Source organism: Etheostoma cragini, chromosome 8, assembly GCF_013103735.1.
Source record: "Etheostoma cragini isolate CJK2018 chromosome 8, CSU_Ecrag_1.0, whole genome shotgun sequence".
NCBI lineage: Eukaryota > Metazoa > Chordata > Actinopteri > Perciformes > Percidae > Etheostoma > Etheostoma cragini.
In genome coordinates, this window is record NC_048414.1 from 11,198,793 (window position 1) to 11,219,102 (window position 20,310).

A 20,310-nucleotide genomic window follows, 5' to 3' on the forward strand; every position below is an offset into this window, starting at 1 on the left:
AATTCACTGTCTTTTTAACTAAAATAATCAAATTGCATATTTTGGAGTCACAGTAATTTTATCATAACTGCCTAACAGCTCAAATTAATGTTTCAATATTTTATGGTAGCTATGGTAGTTTCTAAACTTTCACAAATGATTAATGTATTTGATGCCATGCCCAATTAGATGTGTGTGTTGTGATAAAGTTATGAAAAATAATTTAAAATACCTACATGTACATCTCCTTAAAATATCTCCAAATGTGTAAATTTTATTGTAAGCCTAATGCACAAGAAAAAACATTCTTTCCATTTCAACCAAGATGAGACTAATAGGTATTAAAAGGTTTTGAGTTATTTGTGTCAAGATTATGCTTATAATGCTGTTATTGGAGAATTATATTCATTAGAATTCACCAGAACAATAGTAGGCCTACATGTAACCTGATGCCTGAGCCAGATGTGCATAGCATTAGCGTTACGGCTGTGTAAAATGCAACATATCCAGGTAGCCTACGTGTGTAAAGAAAGTGTCTGCACTGGGGCTGAGAATCGCTCGCTGAGAAGAGAGGATGACTGCAGCCAAAGGTGCTGGAAAAATTCCTTTCACAACTTAGCTAAGTAAACAGATGTTTTTTTTTCTAAACAGACGTACGATAGTGTGCCCTGCAAAGCCAGATTAGATATTTTTATATTTTATAAAAGTTTGGCTATGATTCACATATAAAGAGGCAGAGTATAGTTAATGTCCGGAGGGGGGCAGCAATGCACGTAAAGGCGCTTTAATATCAACAGCAATTTACCATCGAAGAACGTCACCTGTCAAAGTTTAGTTAACGCTAGCTCATATATTTACAGTAGCTACAATATTGTCATTCCTGCAGACCGCTTGGTAGTGGCCGTAATGGAGGTGGTATGGTAAGCAATATTTATGACTGCATTTGCCGGATATCAGTGGTAGATTTTGTGACAGTGCAACTAGCAAGCTAAGTAACCTACGTTTGGGCAAGCTAATGTTAGTAAGCTAGCTTGTTAGCGCCCCAAAGTCGCGTTGAGGCTGTCAGCTCCAGTGCTTACCAAACGTTAGCTAAGGTTACTTGTTTAATATAAGTGTACTTAACCGGACAAATGTTACAGTTTTAATATATATTATTCGTTACTGTATTTAAAACACGTATGTACCCACTGCATCATGCTAACCTGACAGTCAAGCTATTTTAGTGTGACAGGAAGTTGACGTTAAAACACGGAGCTTTTTTAGTCGACAGCACAGTTGTGTTCTTGCTTCAGCAGGCTAACGTTATCCAATTAAGATGTTGCCGTGATTTAACCATAGACCGTTAATATTAATGATATACAGTCTATGAATTTAACACTAAAATGTTGCGAATCATGACGACGTCCCGATAACTCGAGCTTGTATTTTGAAGGTTGAAAAAGGAAGCTATGTAACGGTATCCTAATCTACTTAACTTGATGCTGTGGAGCTGCGTTAGCACAAGACACATGCAGCGCTAATGATCCGTCAAATGACTACTAGCTACAGGTCGTGTGAACCTAGCTAGTTTAATTAGGCTACTTATCTAGCTGTAAGGTAAATTTCATAGTAACACTGCAGTAGTTATACCCTATATGAGTTATACTCGCATACTTATGTACAACATAACAGAATTGCCCTTATCAATAAGCACAGGAGCGTTATATTTTTGTTAGCTATATTTCACCTTTTGCAATTTCAAAGCAATCAGGAAGAATCTGCCTCAAATGGCACTCTTGTCGATTAAAATATGTCAACATCCATTAAATGTGTAATAGATAATAAATGCATAATCATTTTAAATAAATGTGTGGAGTGTACAGTATGATTTTATTTGTTTAATTGTTATCCCAATTATGCAAGTTTGGAAAGTGTTAAAAATCCATGCCTGATATAGGAGCCGTAAGAAGAAAAAAAATGCGCAGACATAGGCTGTAATATACTATAATAACAGCTATGACTGATGTTATGTGATGGTTTCTGGACAATTGAATATTGGAAAATTGTTGTAAAGGTTTGAAAGATCCACTTTTTATTAGAGTTAATTTGTCTTCTGAGCAAGACAAGTTAAGACAAGAGCAAGAAATAACTAAGGATTTTGTAACGTACATTTTTTACTTTTTGAAAAGGAGTTGCCAGCTTATGAACATTTATTTAATGTCAAACTCATTGCTTTTACCCAGACTTAAACAGTTTGTCTGAGACCCTAGTGTTTTTTTTTTGTCAAACAGAATAGAATGGCATTACTCCTGAGTCATCCATAACGTAGAGTAATGGTTATTTATAATGTGCACTACCCTACCACAGCGACTTGGAGACACCAATTAAGTTATTCTGTCTTGCATGTCAAAAAAAACGTAAGTCTGTCTCAGTACAAAAAACATTTGTGAATGTTTTGGGCACAATACAGGCTCTGCAATGATTTATTTTCTCCTTTTAATATAAGGGAGGACCCTCCAGTCCCTGAGGCTCCCTTCTTTACCAAAGATCTCTATGACAAATATTCACTTGCACCTAATATCAGAGAACTGTGGGCCTTTCTCCAAAGGTATGTCAATTAACATGTGAAGTAATACATCAGTTCAGGTGCATTTTACTGTGGGCTAAGTAGTGAATGTTTATATAACATGTTTTTCCCCTAATTTGTTTCTCCTTCCCCAAGTCCTGTAAAGAACATAAAAGAGGACTGTACGGCTGCAAAAGCCTCCTGCACTCCTTTCACAAAAGAAGCTGCAGCGTTTGAAGACAACCGTTCCATCAGCAAGCACGAGTCTTGTTGGGACAGCTATGACAGTGACGATCTGTGTGCAGACAATACTGAGGGAGATGCAGAACAATGTAAGGAGACTGAAAAACCAAGTGTAAAATTTAAGCAGGTCGAGAATGAGGCCGGGGCTGTTTACCCTGAACCCAGACTGCCATTCCCGTGCAGTTCCAGCCTGTCCAGCAAAGAACAGAAGACGTATCTTGGCATTTTGATGAGTAAAAAAACAAGAGATCCTCCACAGGTACCAACATTCTCTCCCTTATGGTATTTTAATCCTGCCAGTCCTTATTGCATCGCTTCCTAAAATAACCTGCTCTAATATTTCAGAACTTAAAGGCACGAGTCAACAATGAAGTGATGCAGTTCACGAGGTATCTGCAAGATGTTGCTAGAATATGTGCTGACGACTACAACTTCATATCACAGGGAGCTATGCAATATTCAGAGGTACTGATACTGCAAGGATTGTACCTGTCATCAGCTCTGTGAGATGTTTTTTTTTTTTCATAAGTATTTAAACATAGAGCCCTAATTTGTCTTTCAGGAGTTCTTCAAGGGGTGTTTAGAGCACATTAAGACATTTCCTGAGCTATACCAGATCCATGAGATGACTAGTTTGACAGGGGGAACATTCAACCCAGGGCTAAAGCTGACCTTTGAGAAACAGCTGCTGATCATGGTAATTCACTTTGGAAGTGTCACTGTCACGCAGGAGCTGTTCCAGTCCCATATATGTATTAAAAAATGTTATTGTCCAGTTTTCTGTTCAAGCTCTACAACTTGAATTGTTGAATTGCAGAATCAGTCTTTTGGTGTTGATTAACTTGCTCTATTTCCATATTTGTGCCCTTTATTTCTCCAGGGCAATGTGGATATTACAGACCACAAGATGGTGGCTGCTGATGCACAGCTTGCATCGGATTATCAGAGTGTTTCATCAGAGAATCCTCCGGCTAAAAAAGCCAAGGACACACATGCTGTAAGCAATTGTCTCTCTTTTTTTTAATTACTCCGATAAAGTAAGTCACAAAGATGTTTCACTGCTAGAATGGGATTCATGACTGCAGGTCTATTGTAACTCCATTTCAGCTCTTGCAGTTTTCTCAAAAGACACCAGAGGGTGTTCATGTCTTGCTCAGCGAAACCAGTGCTTTTTGTGTTTCTGAAAGATACTGGGTCTCACACCATACTATCAAAGTCCAGTTAATTGTAGACAGATGTGTTTGTTTGATTGATACAGTAGATGACAGTAGATGTTCTGGTATTGTGACCTAGTTTTTTTTTTTTTTTTCTACAGACGGTCAGCTGTGATACTAATGCCGAGAACTTGTGTGCTCGTTATGAGCCTCACGTGTGTCTGACTCGAGATGCCCTCGTCAGGCTGCTAGACAACCATGGCCCTGACTATGAAGAGCAATGGGAACTGCCTGTTTTTGTCAAATTAAACCCAGGAAAAGGTACAGCCTCATCTACTCAGTCTGTTATGTTGGCAGTTAGTTTAATTAAGGCAAATTTGGGCTTTGCTTTCAATGGGCACAAATACTAATATACATCTTTTTTTTTTTCTCTCCAAGTTGTGTTGCTGTTCACTTTTTAGAAATCAAAGCATGACAAAAATGCCACCAAACAATCATTCTATTTTATCCTATTAAAGCCAGGTATTAGAATAAATCTCTGTGTTCTGAATAAGAAACATACAGTAACCTACGTCTTCACAAGAAAAACTACAAAAAAATGTTTTTTGAAATGCACCAAATTTGTGCTTACTGGCTACGTTCATGCCAAAGAATGAAAAAAATGTAGTAGAGCAGTGTGTATACATAGAAGTTAGTAGTTAAAGTTCAATGTTATAATTACATATTTTTTTGGACATTTTTGGAACTTTTTTCTCAATACCTGATTTTTAATTTTTAGAACAAAATAATTCATGCAATTTCTGAATTTAAGGATGTATTACATTTACAAAAGGATAAATAACATTTACATAGATTACATTTACCACAAAAAAGTCTTCACATTGGCAAATTGCAACTTAGTTTTTCGGTGCTGAGACATTTTTACTCGTGTTTATGAATGCAATGCAGTATGCTGCAGTGAAGAAATCTGAGAAATGCAGTGTGTAATTACATTGAATGGCCTCATGGGGACACTGTTTCACACATCTTTTATTTACAGGCAATAGTGGGAAGAAGACTGTGTACATAGACTCACCGCTTCTGAAGACTGAAATGACAGTGAGAGAAAGGAGTCATATCTACCACGAGGAGAGTTTGAAGCTTTCCATCAAGAAGAATGGAAGTACAAATGTATTCCATTTATTGACAGAGCTTCCTGAGGATGAGCAGAAAGTCTCACCGGTATGTAATGGCACAAGTATACGATGTATGTTGTCATATTTAATCAGAACAATGATTTTTTTGTTTTCTGTTTCTAAATCAGGAGAGCTCAAAAAGAAACGTAGTGTCTTTTGAAAACAACGGTCTGTACTTTGAGGTGGACTTTACTGGTCTGGAGACATTTGGAGAGACGGTACCCATTAAAACCCCCAAGATGCAGAAGAGGCAGAATGAGCAGGATGCATGTGTTTTAAGTAAAAAAGCTTCAAGTTCCCCATCTTTAAGTAAGACCAAAGAGATGGACACCTTATTGACGGATCTGGAGGATCCCATAACAGAGGAGACAAATCAGACAGTTCTGAATGAAGAAAATGTGCCAAAAACTGAACAAATGGGAACGGACTCTGCTCAGGACAGTGGCGAAGAGCTGCCTTTTATAGTAGACTCAGATGAGGAGAAGCTGGTAATTGATGACTGTGTGTCTCCAGCTAAAACACCTACAAAACAACATAAGGCTAAGACCACTCTAAACTCCCCAATTACTCCTGTCTCCGAGTCTGCAGCTGTAAATTCAGAGTACTCTTCCCCTCAAAAAGTTACAAAGCAGAGGCGACAATCCACAAAAACAAACTCATCTGGTGACCAGCTGGGTGAGATCCTGCGCATGCAGACAGCCATGTTCAATTCTGCAAATGACACAGCCCCGTGCTCTGCCATATCCCAGGAGACTAACTCACCCACCCGAGGTACAGGACCCTCACTTCACTCTCATCCAATGTCTCTGGTTAAGGCCTGTGTGTCCTCATATTTGGAGAGAAAACAGAACCAGGATGGAGAGACCTGCACTGTTTCTCACGAATCAGCACCGGTGGTAAACGTTACTGCCACAGAGAACAAAAGTTAGTGTGGAATTGATTTTCATTAAGTGGTTTTAGGTTTGTGTCTATGTGCTTAGTTAACAACAAGAGCACATTATCTCCCCCAACGCAGAAATACTGTCACAAGACCTGCAGGCTGGTGCTGAGGATGAACAAGATTACAAGGCTCCAGAGGAAGGCAACCTGCTCTACAAGCTCTACAGTCTGCAAGATTTGCTGCTCATGGTGTGCAGCTCCGTCTCACTGACCCATACCAGAAAAGTAGGCCAAAACAGCAAAAACCAGGTATACCAGTCTATACTCATCCTCCAGAATTCCATAGTGTAACTTCACATATTAAGTATGAAAGATATATATATATGCAACATTTCCATTTCTGTCCTTTTGTTTTCTGCCCCCAATAGTATGTGCCAGTGCATCTCTTGCCCAAGCTGGAGTACCAATTGAGTTATGGTGTGGAGTGTCTAAGCAGCAGTGAGGCTTGCCAGCTATGGACTGAGACATTGCTCCACTCTAGCACTGTATCCTACATTGGTAAAAAAAAACATTGTGTGTGTATATTTTTCCCATTAGTCTTTTTATGTTTCAACATAGTTGACAAGAAAATAGTTAAAGTAAAATGGATGTGGCTAAAAAAGAGAAATTTCCCTCCCTCCGAGGGCTTAGTAGAGTCCACATGGCAGATCTTCCCACAAACCAATGGCATAGTCTTTAGATGACTCACCATCCCGCTGTGACTGTGTGTAGGGATTGAGTTTACTTTGTTGCTATAACTACAGCCACATTTGATTGTGGGGAATTACAGTGTGCAAAGCTCAGCTAAATATTGTTTTGAACTTCAGGTTCCCTAATGCATAATGTCGACTCACATGTGCTGCTAACCTGTAGCTCAAGATTCAGGCAAAGCCTCCAATCCTTTTTCTGTACTAGGTTCATTGATTTGTTGACTTGTATAGGCGTTGGCTGGGAATGTACATTGCCACATACAAAGAATAATGAGGTTTTTTTCCGCCTAATGTAAAGCTTTGGTAAAAAAATAGTCTCTAAATTATACCCCTTTCTAGTCTGTTGGCGTAGTATAGGATCATTAGCTTCACTGTCAGTACAAAAAGCTTGTATATGGGTAGCCTATGGGTTAGGGTCACTATGAATGACTTTGCCAAAAAGTGAATCTAACCCTGTATCAGGCATCTGCGACCCTAGATGCTTTGAAAGGGGATGCAGTTTAACAATTGTTGGACCTTTCCGTCTTAGTGTTACGAGAAAAGAAATAGTCATCAAGAAAACAGTGATAACATTCAAGCTATGGGAAGCCCTATAGAACATCTCCCACTAAAAGTCATTATGCAACAGACACAACTGATAAAAGACTTCCTTCTTTGCTTAGTAGTTAGCAGGTCATCATGTGGTTTATCATGTGGCATTACCCTATTGTGTATTTCTGGCTCTGGATGCATGCTCCAGCAAAGTCCATAGTTGAAGGAAGGCCCTGTGGAAATAATCAGGCATTACAGGCTACACTAGGATTCATGAAAGGAGACAGGACCAACACACAAGCTTGTAACAATGCTGGCAAATCAACACAGACTAATTACTTTGTAAGCACTAGAAATGGGATTGATAATGAAGTGAAGATCTTATGTGCACACTCAGTAGCTCTTTCTCAGTGTATCTTTCACTCTCCTGTTCTGTCTCTGTAGCTCACATCAATGCTCACACATCAAAAGTAGCTTTACTGAGAAAGCTGCCTGACGGCTGGAAACAGAACATCTCCTGTGGGTTCAAGTGAGTGTCGATGCAACAGATGATTGATTGATTAGGATTAACCTCATCACCCGTTTAGGATTATATCATTATCATTATATCATATCATTATGATATATCATTATATCATCAGTTGTTAACTTGAGATTCACTCAGTTAATCAATCATCCGTGCCTTTTCATTAATGGTAGCTACCATCGCCTCTCGTTTTGTCAACTGAGTTAGTGTTGAAATTTAGATTTGTACCAAAGTTATCAGACTGAAACTTGGTGATATCTCTTTTCCATCCACAGGCCTTCCAATTCGCTGAATATACTGCAGCATTTACTGAAAAAGCTAACTGGGTAGGTTGTTGGGGACATTATTTATCTCTTTAGTTTTGCAGAAATAATGTTACTCTGGGCTGTCTTTATAGCTTTTGATTTCATGCAGTAAAGTAATGAGAGCACACAACATTTTTAATGTGTTAAAACAAATCATAATAATTCATATATGCATAGATGATTGTGGTTTGATTGATGTTCAGGATTTGAGAGGGGTTGGGACTTTTTCTTAAACTCAATTGTTTAGTTGGCCAACATCTACAGATGAGTTGTGTGTGCATATCTGTCTCCACGCTCTGTTAAGGGTGATGAAATGATTTTACAGACATGTCTGAATGCCTCAGACTTAAACCACAAGGATAGTTTGCCTTTGTGGTTGTGTCGGTAGGTTACACAATCGATTACTCAATGACACACAATACATGTGTCACCTTCTGCTTTCTTAAGGCTCTGTTCTCCATCAGCTTGAAAGAACAAACCCTTCAGAATGCTTCAACATGTTTCAGTCTGTGGGTTTTACCTTTAACACACCCTCAATGACTCCATTTGGTTTTGTAGGTTGGAGGAAGGACAGTACCTGATTGTGCACAAGGCAGGGGAACCATTTGTGACCTTATTAAAAGCGGCTAATGGGAAAGTGAGTCGGGGGGCATACAACCTTCAGCAGGTCCACAGCTCAGTCCCAAATTTCCCGGCCCCTGGCCTTGTGCCCTGGATACCTGTTGATCCCACTGTGGTCCTGCCCTTCCACCAGAAACACGGCCGTGTCCCCTGCACCTTCCCACCAACACCCTTCATAAAGGTGTGTACTTGATTTACATCAGCATAGTTACAGTGAAACAACATAATAGCACTGAATGTCATGAATGGGAAAGTGATGGCAATGAGATAAAATATTGTTGGAATCATCAGGAAGTGTTGGTTAATGCATAGAAAGTACACACACACACACACACACACACACACACAAACGCACATGACGTGCAGTCTCCCTCTGAGTTATTGAGTGTATAGCCCTGGGCCATTTCCTTAACACACAGGCTGAACCAGTGCCCTACTGCAGAGTTTTACTGCACAAGCCCAAAACTAACAAGATGGACAATAGAGAGAAAAGGAATATCAACAACAGCTCAGCAGTGTTAGAGGTGTAGACCGAGGCATTTCTTGAACGCCTGAATAAATTCCACATAGCAACCTTCTTATTTAACTTATAGGTACACTATGTAAAAAAATAACTAAAATAAGTTTCCACCCGGGCATTTGGATTTGTCACTAATGTTTGTACTTCTGAGAATGACAAACATTTTTTGAGTCTATGTTCTTTGATGCTACTTTAATTTAGCCCCAGTTATTTAAAGATACAATCTTTTAAACTTTTTTTTATCCTATCAGACAGCGAAAGTTGGGTCATGGCAGTCCAACAACCACGGAGCGGGGCAGTCAAAGAACAACAACAGTGCAGGAGGCAACACCAAGAAAAAGAAAAAGAAACGTGCAGCCAGGCGTAACAACTATATTAAAAAGCTAGTTCAGAAGTCCATTTAAATAATCCAACGGCAAAGGATTTAATACCATGTCATTTATTTCATTTCATATTATGTGAGTCAGATAAGGACTTGTACTGCAAAGGAAAGGAAACCACTGAAATATCTGTGATACTGGAAATACATTATGACCTTTAAAATAAATGTGAGTGCTGAAGCACTCAATAAAGAGTATACAAGTTTTTATATTCTAATTCTGTTCAGAGACATGTTTTGTATATTTTGTCAATTGTAATGTTTTTTGAAAACAGAGCAATAATAAACTTTCTTTCTAACTATAAGGGGTGTGGTTAATGTCTTCCCATGTATACAACTGAAGTCAAGATTAGACATCACCTTGAAAATTTGAGGACACAGACACTCTCAAGTCACACAAGTAACTTTGAATAGTCTGTGTATTTATGTGGGTGTGGAAAAAGACTTTAGCAAAGCTTTAAAACATGGAGATTCCAGTGGCTTCTTGTGGAATAGGGTGGAGTCTTGAGTGCATGGAAGGGGAGGTGAAACAGGAAGCCTTTTTCTGTCAGAAAAGTTGAATCTCCACACCCATTCCACCTAAACATCGCCTGGACATATCTCTGCATCTCCACCTAGGTAAGTTGAATACATTTAAATTTAAGTTTAAGCAATTCTTTTATTATTTACTTTTTGTCCCAACTTAAAGTCATGAGACATGACAAATGATTTCCATTCAGTTTGTGCAAACATCTTTTTGTCGTTTCTTTCCTCGTGTTCTTGGTTAAGTAAGACTAAGTTCCTGCTCTCCAGTCTGAGCTCTCTAACCTCTTGTCTTGCATGTGAATGTGCTCCGTTGTTTTATCAGACATGAGTACAGTAGCATATTTTTCCAGGGTGTGTCCCTGTTTCTGTTAAGGAGATGTGTCAAACTGAACTAGGATCTTTAAGGGCTAGTTTATAGTCCCTAGTATCAAACCTCTTCACTAGAAACTGCTCTGAATGTGAATATTGCAATGACAACAAAGGAATAACCTTATAAAATGGAAAAAGCCTTGCAGTGGTTTGTGTGACTCGGATGTCCTGAAAGCAACAACTTTAATGAAGTCTCAGTCTTTGTGTAGAAGAAATTAGTAGTTCAAGTAATGATGATTATATCTTGAGACAAAACAAGCATGACCTGTTTCAAGCAGCTCAGACATGTTGGTGATAGGATTACAATGAGATTTGATTCCAGGATTGTACGTTGTTGACAGTTTGTCACCTTTACCAGGACAGTCAAAATGGCCATGGTATCAGAGTTTCTGGGAAAGCTGTCTCTCAACATTGGGGTAATGTCATATATTTAATTTATATTTGTATGATGATAACTTTCCTACAATACATGATGTACCTTAAATACTTATAAGGTGGCATCAATTTTGATCTCTCTCTAATTTGCTTTGGACCCTCAGGCCAATGAACCCAAATACCCCACTGTGGTTCCAGCTAAGGACTTTGACCCGGACAAAGATGCTGCCAGAATAGAGACTGCTATCAAAACCAAAGGCAAGATGCAGTACAGTACATTCGGAAAAAAACGGTGCTTGGTTTCTACAGATAAGTAGCTGGTATTTGTGAGTCAGCATCCTGCCTTATTGACCGGGAACACCTCCAAGTATGTGCCTCAGTGCAGGCACAGCTCTATTCTGGCCACTGTCTGGGAGCCATTGGCAACAGTCCGACTAACTCTTCAACAGTCCACCATTTTGTTGCTATGAACAATATGTGGAGTGATGTTTCTTCACTAATGACGGTTTGAGGGGAAAAGTACCTTGTGAACACGTTATTTGTTAAAGCAAGCTAGCTTTGCTGCCCGGCCCTCTTATAGTTTTTTATATTCTTTAAAACACACTTTAAAAGTTTAAGCTAAATCTAAACACATTGTATGTTCAAATGACTCCAAACATGCTATGTGGCATTTGTAGGCCCTCATTAACAGTAACATTTTGGCCCACAGAATATTTAATGGCTCATATTCTTCAGGGTATAGACTACCCGTCAAATATCGTTTTCTAGATCCTTCCTTAGGCACCAAAAGTCAAAGGATGCCAGACTTTGCATAAATAAATCCACCAAAACCTGTAATTTGCCAGCATTGTTACAAAACCAAATTTGAGTCATACTTCTTTTTTTTTTTTTTAGGCCTGTTAATTATTCCTCTGAACTCTTCTTCTCAGTGTTAAGCCATATAGAGTCAGATGTGTTGCATTTGGATATATTTGTGTAAATACATTAGTTTTGTGTTTTTTAGGAGTGGATGAACAGACCATCATTGATGTCCTGACAAAGCGGATCTACTCACAAAGGCGAGAAATTGCTTTTGCATATGAAAGGAGAACAAAGAAGGTACAGTAGGCCGGGAGGGACGATCCAAAAGGCTTCACAACTCAATTATGTGTTGGCTGAACAGCAAGGGACACATTCTGGTAACACTGTTGTATTTTTAGGACATGATCTCAGCCCTGAAGGGAGCGCTGTCTGGCTCTCTGGAAACATTGATCCTTGGGTTGATGAAGAGCACACCCCAGTTCGATGCCTCAGAGATCAGAGGAGCTATCAAGGTAAAGGACACAGATTGCATGAGTGGTGTTTAGCATCAGTGTATTCGATTTGAAGGGCGACACTGCCCTCTACTGGACTAACGACATAACTTGTTTTTTTTTTGCTACACCTCATTCTAAATTGTGTAGGCCTATACAAAAAGCAGTGAAGTCTTCTGTCTCTTTCAGGGCGCAGGAACAGATGAAGAAACGCTAATTGAAGTTTTGTGCTCACGCAGCAATGATGAGCTGGTGGAGATCAAGAAGGTCTACAAGGAGTGTAGGTCCAAAACATCCCAGCCATTCACATAAAAGGCTGCAAATACATTCTATAAAGCCTCACCAATAGGTTGTGGTGCTTTTCATGCACTATTAGGCTAATTTACAACCTAAGCTCTCTGTCTTTAAAAAGTCTTAAATGTTCTTGAATCATAAATTCCACAGCCATTAGGGCTTATCGTCATTGCAATATTAACTGGCGTAATATACACATCGCGATAGACACAAAACCGAAAAATCACTAGAAAACTGCACATTTAAAAGTAATCTTATTATCTTTAGTGGAGCCTTTTATATTCAATGAAATTTTCAATTTGATCAATAAAAGAATGTTAGAAATGATTTCCTTTCATTTGTTTTAAATTTGATTATTTATCGCAAGTAATATCGTTATCGCGAATCGCACATTTCCCTTATATTGTGCAGCCCTAGCAGCCATATACGAGATGACTCTGGTTGGTTAGGGAAAGCTGAATGCCCGAATGAAAAATATTATTTCCCACAGTGTTCAAGAAGGAACTGGAGAAAGATGTGGCAGGTGACACCTCTGGGAACTTTGCTAAGCTGCTGTTGGCTCTGGTGCAGGTGAGATTTGTTAGTGCCTGTCTTTTTGATTTATGTAACACCTTACAGTTGAAGCTGACCTGAGTTTGGTCTTGTTTCTGTGCAGACCAAGAGAGCAGATCCAACTGCTATCGTAGACTATGAAAAGATCGATGCGGATGCCAGAGTAAGTTGCCCATTTTCACTTTGTTAGTGGAATTTAAAGTAAATCGATTTTGTCATCAAATTGAATATTCAATACCTCACTAAATTGTCCAAAATGAGTCTGGAAATCCTGGATAACTTGGTAAAACTTTGTACCCTTTAACAGTTTGTGCACATTAAGTGATTCTTAATTTTGGTACCTTGATTTCTAAAAGGAGTGACACCCTTCTCATGCCACAAAGTATTCATTTATATTTTATTGATTCAACTTAGGCCCTCTATGAGGCTGGGGTAATGATAAAAGGAACTGATGTACCGACCTGGATCTCCATTATGTCTGAGAGAAGCGTACCCCACCTACAGAAAGGTAAGACCCCATGTTTTCTTTTGGTATCGTGTTGTCAAGTGTTAACTTTTAATTATCCTTAAAAACCTTGTAAAATACCCATTAACAATCAGTTCCATGCTTTCCTCTGTTAGTGTTTCAGCGCTACAAGAGTTTCAGCCCCTACGACATGCAGGAGAGCATTGTGAAGGAAGTTAAAGGAGACTTGCAAAAGTCCTTCCTGGTGCTAGGTACACATATCTTTTATCAGTAATTCATATTATGAATACATTATACTCTTTTTATTAATAATGTTCACCCTATGTAGGCTGGATTTTGTTGTATGAATCCCTTCTAAAATTACAAAAGATAATCATCTGTCAAATACAAGATGTGTTATTGTGGATATTAATTCAGTTTTTTTTCTTTTGCTCCAGTTAAGTGCTTTGAAAACAAACAGCTGTTCTTTGCCAGCCAACTGAATCAAGCCATGAAGGTAGTTACAGATTTCTTCTTGTTGAAATGTGGCTATTTTAAGGGGCCCAACTTTTTTCTTCTTCTTTTTTTTTTATGGAACAGATGTAAGAAGTACATCTGCTAGTGAAAGTGCAATTTTGCTGCAGGAACACACAATCCAAAGTTGGCAAAAGTTATCTTACAGCCACGTTGCATCAGCTGCTGTAGTTAAGTTTAAAGCAAGTGCTGACTTGTGCTTGTCTGTTCAGAGTAAAGGAGCCAAAGAGAAGATAGTGACCAGAATTGTTGTGTCACGCTGCGAGGTGGACCTGAAGAAGATCTGTTCTGAATACAAGGCCAACTTTGGAGAGTCTCTGCAAAAGACTATTATGGTGAGAGTGAATTATACGGGGTGCCCCTGTCCTATTACAGATTTACAGTAAGGCTGGTTCTGTCGTGTAGCCCCTCTAACCGGCTCTCTTTCTGCAGGAACACACCAAGGGAGACTACCAGAAGGCGCTGCTCAGCCTGTGCGGTCCAGAGGAGTAAAAATGAATCGTCAGGATCAAAAGCTCCTCACTTTCCACCACTGAAAAGGTGTCCTTATGAATATTACACTTGGAAAAAACTCTGCGGCAAAAGCCAACCGTACGTTTTCTGCAGATATTTGAATGCAACATTCATCAAGATACATTTATCTTTTTTTGACACATGAAGAATCTGTGTAACAGCTTACTTTTGTTATACTAAAATGGCAATAAAATGGCTTTATCGGCTTTAATGTTTCTTTCTTTCCTTGCATCCCACCTATTTGTTCTTACTTGATGTTTACACAGATAACCGTTAGAGGGCGCTATAGTATCATTAAAAGCAGACAGCTCCAGCTCCTCTCAGGCCTCATAATATCTGATGCCTGCTGATGAAATGCAGAGCTCTTACACATTTAAATCTAATGAAATATACGATCTCAAATTACAATTTGACATTCCATTATCATAACTTCCCCCTATTATTCTATGTCGTAAATAAAGTGAAAATAAATTAAGACAGCTATACAGAGGACTAGTATTTGCTGAAGAGATGAAAATATTCCTGTTGTGCAGTTTGAGAAATTTTTAAATACTATTTAAAGTTGTTGTATTTAAATTCAAAACATTAAGTGTAAAAACTTGAAGATGTCTTAGTCTATGAAAACCCAGTGATGTGCAGCATCTTTTCATACAAATAATTATGATAAAGTCTTGCTCATTTTCCACTATGAGGTTCCATCAAGATGATTTAATCATTAGTGTGTTTTTCTGTGTTTGTTTGGTGCTAATATTTTAATTAAAAATGTTAATTTTACCTCCGGCAAAGATGATTTGCATACCACTAAACAAGCTTCAATACAGTGTGTTTCTGCTGTTTAGTTTGTGGTCTCTCAGGATGAAATAACCACCACAGTGTTGTCAAGGCATTTCTACTGAAGTATAAGAAAAAATGTCCCCAAAAGGCAAGATCAGTACTGCTGAACACAGTGATGAGGAAAGGATGTAAGGAAAAGTGCACAGACTTAATAATTTAATGAAAACAAAGTGGTGTTCTGTGACTCAAATATGATAGAAGATCATCTATTATTGGGAGAGGGAAATTGCCTTATAAAATAATGCTTCTGTCAAATATTTTCACTGGTTGAGTGGCTGGGGACAGAAAAGGCTTTAAGCCTTAACAAGGCACTGGATTTATGATCATTTTGTAATAATATTGATGAGAACATTAGCCCTTTGTGATGGTTTATGTTTATAGGCAATAAAAAAATAAAATATAGTCCAAAGTAAGGTAAAACAGTAGTTTGCAAAGCAAGGAGTGAGATTTATGCCTGAATGTGGTGACAGATTAATCTCTGCATCATAAAGAAGGAAGTATCACCATATTTTTCCCTTTTTTATATAGATGTACAACATGCTGTTCTGTTCAAGGCCAGCCCGTAGGGACCTCCAGCAAACCCAAGGGGAACTCTCTTCTCAATTGAAACGATGCAATTTACTGTCCCAAACGCTGGCACTTCATCATTCAGAGGACTTTAACCCCATGAATGTCAAACACAGAGCATGCTGGGAAGGAGATGGAATACCTTGCATTACCATAACAACTAGAGCCAAATGACAAGCACTCTAAAGCCTAAAAGGTCAAGAATAATACCACATAATCACCTCATAAGGTTTGAATTTGAGAGGACGTTTCTGATTACTTTTTTTGTTTTTTTCAGTGAGGATCCAGTGACCATTCCCAAGTATCGGGCTGCTGAATCGTGGTGATTTTTGCCTGAAAGGTTAGACAACTCCTGTTCCTTTTTCGAATATTTGTCCCAGTTAGATTGAACATGTGGAATGCTCCCCCCATTCACCTCAGAGACAAAGCCCGGGCAGCGCTGCAGGCATCCAGCAGCATTAAAGTTTCACAGCACAGCTGTATAGCTGCTGCCGGCACGCCAGACACACCAACTGCACGGTGGGAAGGTATTAGTTTGTGCTTTTTATTAATTCATTGCATTGAACAGAACTTGCAAGTTAGAGAACCGACAGCTTCTTAAAGTTCCTTCATCTCTCTTTCCTTGACACGTGAACCCAGCTCAGAATCTTTGTTCATGGCACCAAAGGGTGTTTAATTATAGAGTAGTAGGCCACCAAGGTCTTCTTTTAATTGTGCGCCTCTGTGTGTGTTTGCCTTCAGCTCTATAGGTCGCAGGCCTACTCTAAATGAGAACTCCTACAGGCTAAGCTGGAGGACCAGCTCCCTCAACACAGCTGCAGAGACAACAGAGCCAGAGTTTGATTAATATTTCCTTAATTATCATTATTTAATTCAGCAAAACCCCAGCTTCTTCAGTGAAAGCATGGCCTTTGTCTCTGTGATGCTGAACATCCTTGCTCGTTAAGGGCACTGATAGATCCTGTATATGGTAAATAAGAGGTTGTGTCTTATGCTGCAGCCCCAGGGAACGTTGGCACCACAGCGAAGGACATCTCCTTCTGAAGAATGGCACTCTGCTGATGTTTCTCCGCGCAGACCGAAAAGCCAGATCCTCTGCCTCTGGCATCGGCAGGCCCGCTTCCTTTTATGAGGCTCAAACTGAGACAAACAGCACAGGCACAAGAGCGCTGTATACTCGTCATGCCATCAGGCTGCCTCCTTTGTACAATGCACAAGGCCCGTCTCCTTTTCAGCTTTGGCTGCAGTCAGTCCATCTGCAGACAAAAAAGACATCAAGAAGTTTATAAAAGAGCTTTGTGTACATGCAACAAAATTTACGTCTTTGAAGAGTTCAGCTTCAGTCATCTTGAGAGGCCAAAAGAATTCTCAAGAAGGTTACACGTGATGCTAGCCACGAATCTGCTGCTTGGCTTCTGCCTGTTTAATACAGTATTTAAACAAAAGGTGCAGTAAAGTTATTAACTGTACAATCAGTCATGTCTGATACTAGTCACAATCCAGTTTGTTAAAAAGCATACCTGGAGACATAACCAGACTTCTATATAGTTTATCAGATCAGCAGTATTTAAAGCTCAGGGCTGGATTGGATGCTGACTTTTCTCTTTGCTTGAAGCTTCCTCTCTGTTGCCATGTGCTGCAGGGATGAGCATACCCTGTGGCTGGTTAACCTACACGCTTTCTATCTCTATTCCCTGTCTCCCCTTCTTCAGTTGGCCCACAGAGACAGCCCTCATCCCCGTGCCTATTCTGCTACTCGCCGGCCTGCCAAACACAGAAAAGAGAATGTTCTGACAAAGAACCAGGCTTGCAAAGATTGCTGTGTTCCCTCGGTTTGATCAAATGGCTGACATTTTGTCTTATATCATACACAGGATGCATGTATGCACACTGTGTGTGTACATTCTAATCTTTATATGAGGCTGCGTGGCCTCCAGCCAGATGCACTAATGATAATTTTCTATGAAGTGGTTGTAATGGTCTGGCCCCAGCGTCAGCAGCTCCTCCGTTGTTTGGACATGCCACTGGATCAGTTTGAGTGTGTGTACTTTGCAGCAATGGTGGTAATATACCAGGACACTGCAAGAGGAGGACAGTCTTTATCAGGGTGGCATATTAATGTTTATTTACACCATGGCTAATAAGATGTGTGCTTCGCAGCGAGGTGAGACAGAATGATGGTGGGTAATTAAACTGCTTTGCTTTAGATACATCCATTATCCATACTCAAGCCTGCATACATAATGTAATAATGTAAAATAAGGCTTGTGGTATGTAAGGCAGCGGTGAATGAGGTGACTATTCTGAGGTGTTTTCATCCTCAGAGCACAGTGTAAATCAATACGGCGTGTCACCGCGGACACTATGTATAGTGATTGCTGTGATTAATTTGGGAATAGTCAAAATATGTATTCAGGTTTGAGTGAGATATGACCTTATACATGATGCAATATGGCAAGAACACAAACACACTGAGAAGACTCATTTGTGTTAGCGTTTGGCTTTCAACCTCTAACTTGTTAGAGGTTCTGTATTGACTGAGTGGGTCTAATCCATATTGTCATGATGCTCAATCCCATCTGAAGGCAGGCCCTTTCACCAGTGTCATTGTCAGACAGGCCATTGGACCCCTGTAGACACACATACAAACACACACACACACAGCCTCACCTTCATGCAAGAGATTGAAATCAGCTAGGCAGACACTCAAGCATGAACCAAATGTCAGCGACAAGCCACAGGGAGAGAAGAGGAGCCTGTATTAATTATTACATAGAGAAATCATACTATTTCACCTGCACGACAAGCTATCCAGGATATCTGTGGCTCATGAAGTCATTTTCTTTTTTCCCTCCAGGGATAAACCAAGAGGGGACACAATTTCAATGAGTAGGTATTTAAAAGCTGTGATTAACTTTGTGATGGATGTGTTTTTCTCACAAGCTTTTGCTTATCACTTCACGGAATTGTGTTGTGTGTACCTGTACGATATTATTAAAAGAAGGGGAGTACATCCATTGAAAGATCAGCAAGTTAGAGAAAACTGCAGAGTTCTTTTGTTCATCAAAATATCACGGAATTACAGATATCGTTTGAAGCCAGACTGAAGCTCTGTCTTCTCTGACAGGCGAAATACAAAGTCTTGGAAAGGTGTCTACAAATCTCTTCCCTCTGCAATGCTACTCTCTCATTTGTAAAAAAGAAAAAGAAAAAATACACCCTTCTTTTTCTACATCTGACAACACGTTTCCCATGTGACACTTAACCTTTGGAGATTTCCCATTCTCTCTGATCATTCACTCTTTGGTTCATGTTAATTAACCCTAGGGCGCAGCAGAGAGTAGCAGGCTTTGAAGCAGAAGAAGAAAAAGAAGGGGGAAAAAAAGCAAGAAAGAAGTAAAAGCAAAAAAATAAATCATTTTGTTGTTTTCTGTTTCTCTATGGCGATTCATTTCCCTATCCGTGTGGGAGCCTTGGTGGTGCCAGTGAGGAGAGTGAGTGGCGTGGGTGTTGAAAAGTATGGAATACGGTTTGTCTTTGGGTTTGTATCCCTGTCACCGTTGGTCCCTCTCCCTGTGAGGAAGTTGGCCGAGGCAGCCTGACCTCCCTCAGGTGGCTATGGATATGGAAATCAGCTCAAAAATAGAACACAAGATGGTTTTCATAGCCTTCAGTTCCCCCTGCAAATAAAGAAGGATTTTTGTCTATTTCTTTTCATTCTTTTTGGCTCCTGGCAGAAATGGTCTTTTCTGTACTTACTTGAAATACACAAAGCATGTTTCTTGGTGAAATGTGCCACTGGTGGAAGGCAGAGCTATATTGCCTGAGCCCAAAGAATATGCTTTGCATGTGAAATTATTTTGTTAACCATTTCGATACTTTTCGATGAGCCGGGGCTCAGGGTACAGCAGGCTCTAACCTCTGGCTTTGTCATCAGCAACTGTATGTATAGCTAAAAATACACTATCCAACACAACCAGGTGACATACAGTGCATTTACTCTGGCATCTTGAACTCTGAAATACTCGCCCCCCCCCCTCCTTCCTTTCTCAAAAACACCTTTTCTTAAAGAAGCAATGGAAATTGAAATCCACCACTCCAAAACAGAGGAAATATTCATGAGGAAATCCGCTGGAGAAGACGAGCTGCAGCACAACCAGAGGCTTTCTTTTCCAGGTTCTCGGGGCAAATCTGTTCCTGTGGTTCTATCTGACGCTTGTCTAAAGCATATAAAGACAAAGACAGGAAGTGTGATTAGCCACGGAGAATAGGAGTGCAGTGCTCCCTCCAGGATAAGTCTTGAGGTGGGACTGATCAAAGCTATGCCCAGAGACAGAGGGAGACTGAACCAGCACTTTTTCAATGGCTATCTCTGCCTTAAGACAGGGGGGGGGGGGGGGGGGG

At 39.7% G+C, this 20,310-nt stretch overlaps 2 protein-coding genes across 4 annotated transcripts; both read left to right on the forward strand.

Annotated features, from left to right (window-relative positions):
- Positions 1-679: 679 nt before the first annotated feature.
- ice2 (interactor of little elongator complex ELL subunit 2) lies at positions 680-9,882 on the forward strand. Of its 3 annotated transcripts, none has more exons than XM_034879160.1 (15): positions 680-899; positions 2,465-2,566; positions 2,681-3,026; positions 3,113-3,232; positions 3,330-3,464; positions 3,648-3,764; positions 4,083-4,242; positions 4,961-5,142; positions 5,225-6,020; positions 6,112-6,284; positions 6,404-6,533; positions 7,700-7,784; positions 8,057-8,107; positions 8,645-8,888; positions 9,479-9,882. In XM_034879160.1, exons 1-15 carry the CDS (start codon positions 886-888, stop codon positions 9,629-9,631), a joined length of 2,808 nt encoding a protein of 935 aa, XP_034735051.1. In that variant the 5' UTR covers positions 680-885; the 3' UTR covers positions 9,632-9,882. The 3 variants fall into 3 exon arrangements, with proteins under 3 accessions (XP_034735051.1, XP_034735053.1, XP_034735052.1); XM_034879162.1 differs by having other exon boundaries at positions 749-899; positions 2,681-2,856; XM_034879161.1 differs by lacking the exon at positions 680-899 and adding an exon at positions 2,295-2,375.
- A 99-nt stretch (positions 9,883-9,981) lies between these two features.
- On the forward strand, positions 9,982-14,710 carry LOC117949130 (annexin A2-like). Its single transcript, XM_034879163.1, has 13 exons — positions 9,982-10,224; positions 10,859-10,916; positions 11,040-11,133; positions 11,879-11,973; positions 12,075-12,188; positions 12,357-12,447; positions 12,952-13,031; positions 13,117-13,176; positions 13,428-13,521; positions 13,635-13,730; positions 13,917-13,975; positions 14,205-14,327; positions 14,425-14,710. Exons 2-13 carry the CDS (start codon positions 10,869-10,871, stop codon positions 14,482-14,484), a joined length of 1,014 nt encoding a protein of 337 aa, XP_034735054.1. The 5' UTR covers positions 9,982-10,224; positions 10,859-10,868; the 3' UTR covers positions 14,485-14,710.
- Positions 14,711-20,310: the final 5,600 nt, after the last annotated feature.

Bases quoted from the DNA above. Each gene is read 5' to 3' on its own strand.
- ice2 (XM_034879160.1), top strand. The intron at 2,567-2,680 runs GTATGTCAATTA...TCCTTCCCCAAG, and splicing joins CTGTGGGCCTTTCTCCAAAG to TCCTGTAAAGAACATAAAAG. The intron at 7,785-8,056 runs GTGAGTGTCGAT...TTCCATCCACAG, and splicing joins AACATCTCCTGTGGGTTCAA to GCCTTCCAATTCGCTGAATA.
- LOC117949130 (XM_034879163.1), top strand. From the start codon at position 10,869: ATGGCCATGGTATCAGAGTTTCTGGGAAAGCTGTCTCTCAACATTGGG. The intron at 13,177-13,427 runs GTAAGTTGCCCA...GATTCAACTTAG, and splicing joins AGATCGATGCGGATGCCAGA to GCCCTCTATGAGGCTGGGGT. The intron at 13,731-13,916 runs GTACACATATCT...CTTTTGCTCCAG, and splicing joins AAAGTCCTTCCTGGTGCTAG to TTAAGTGCTTTGAAAACAAA.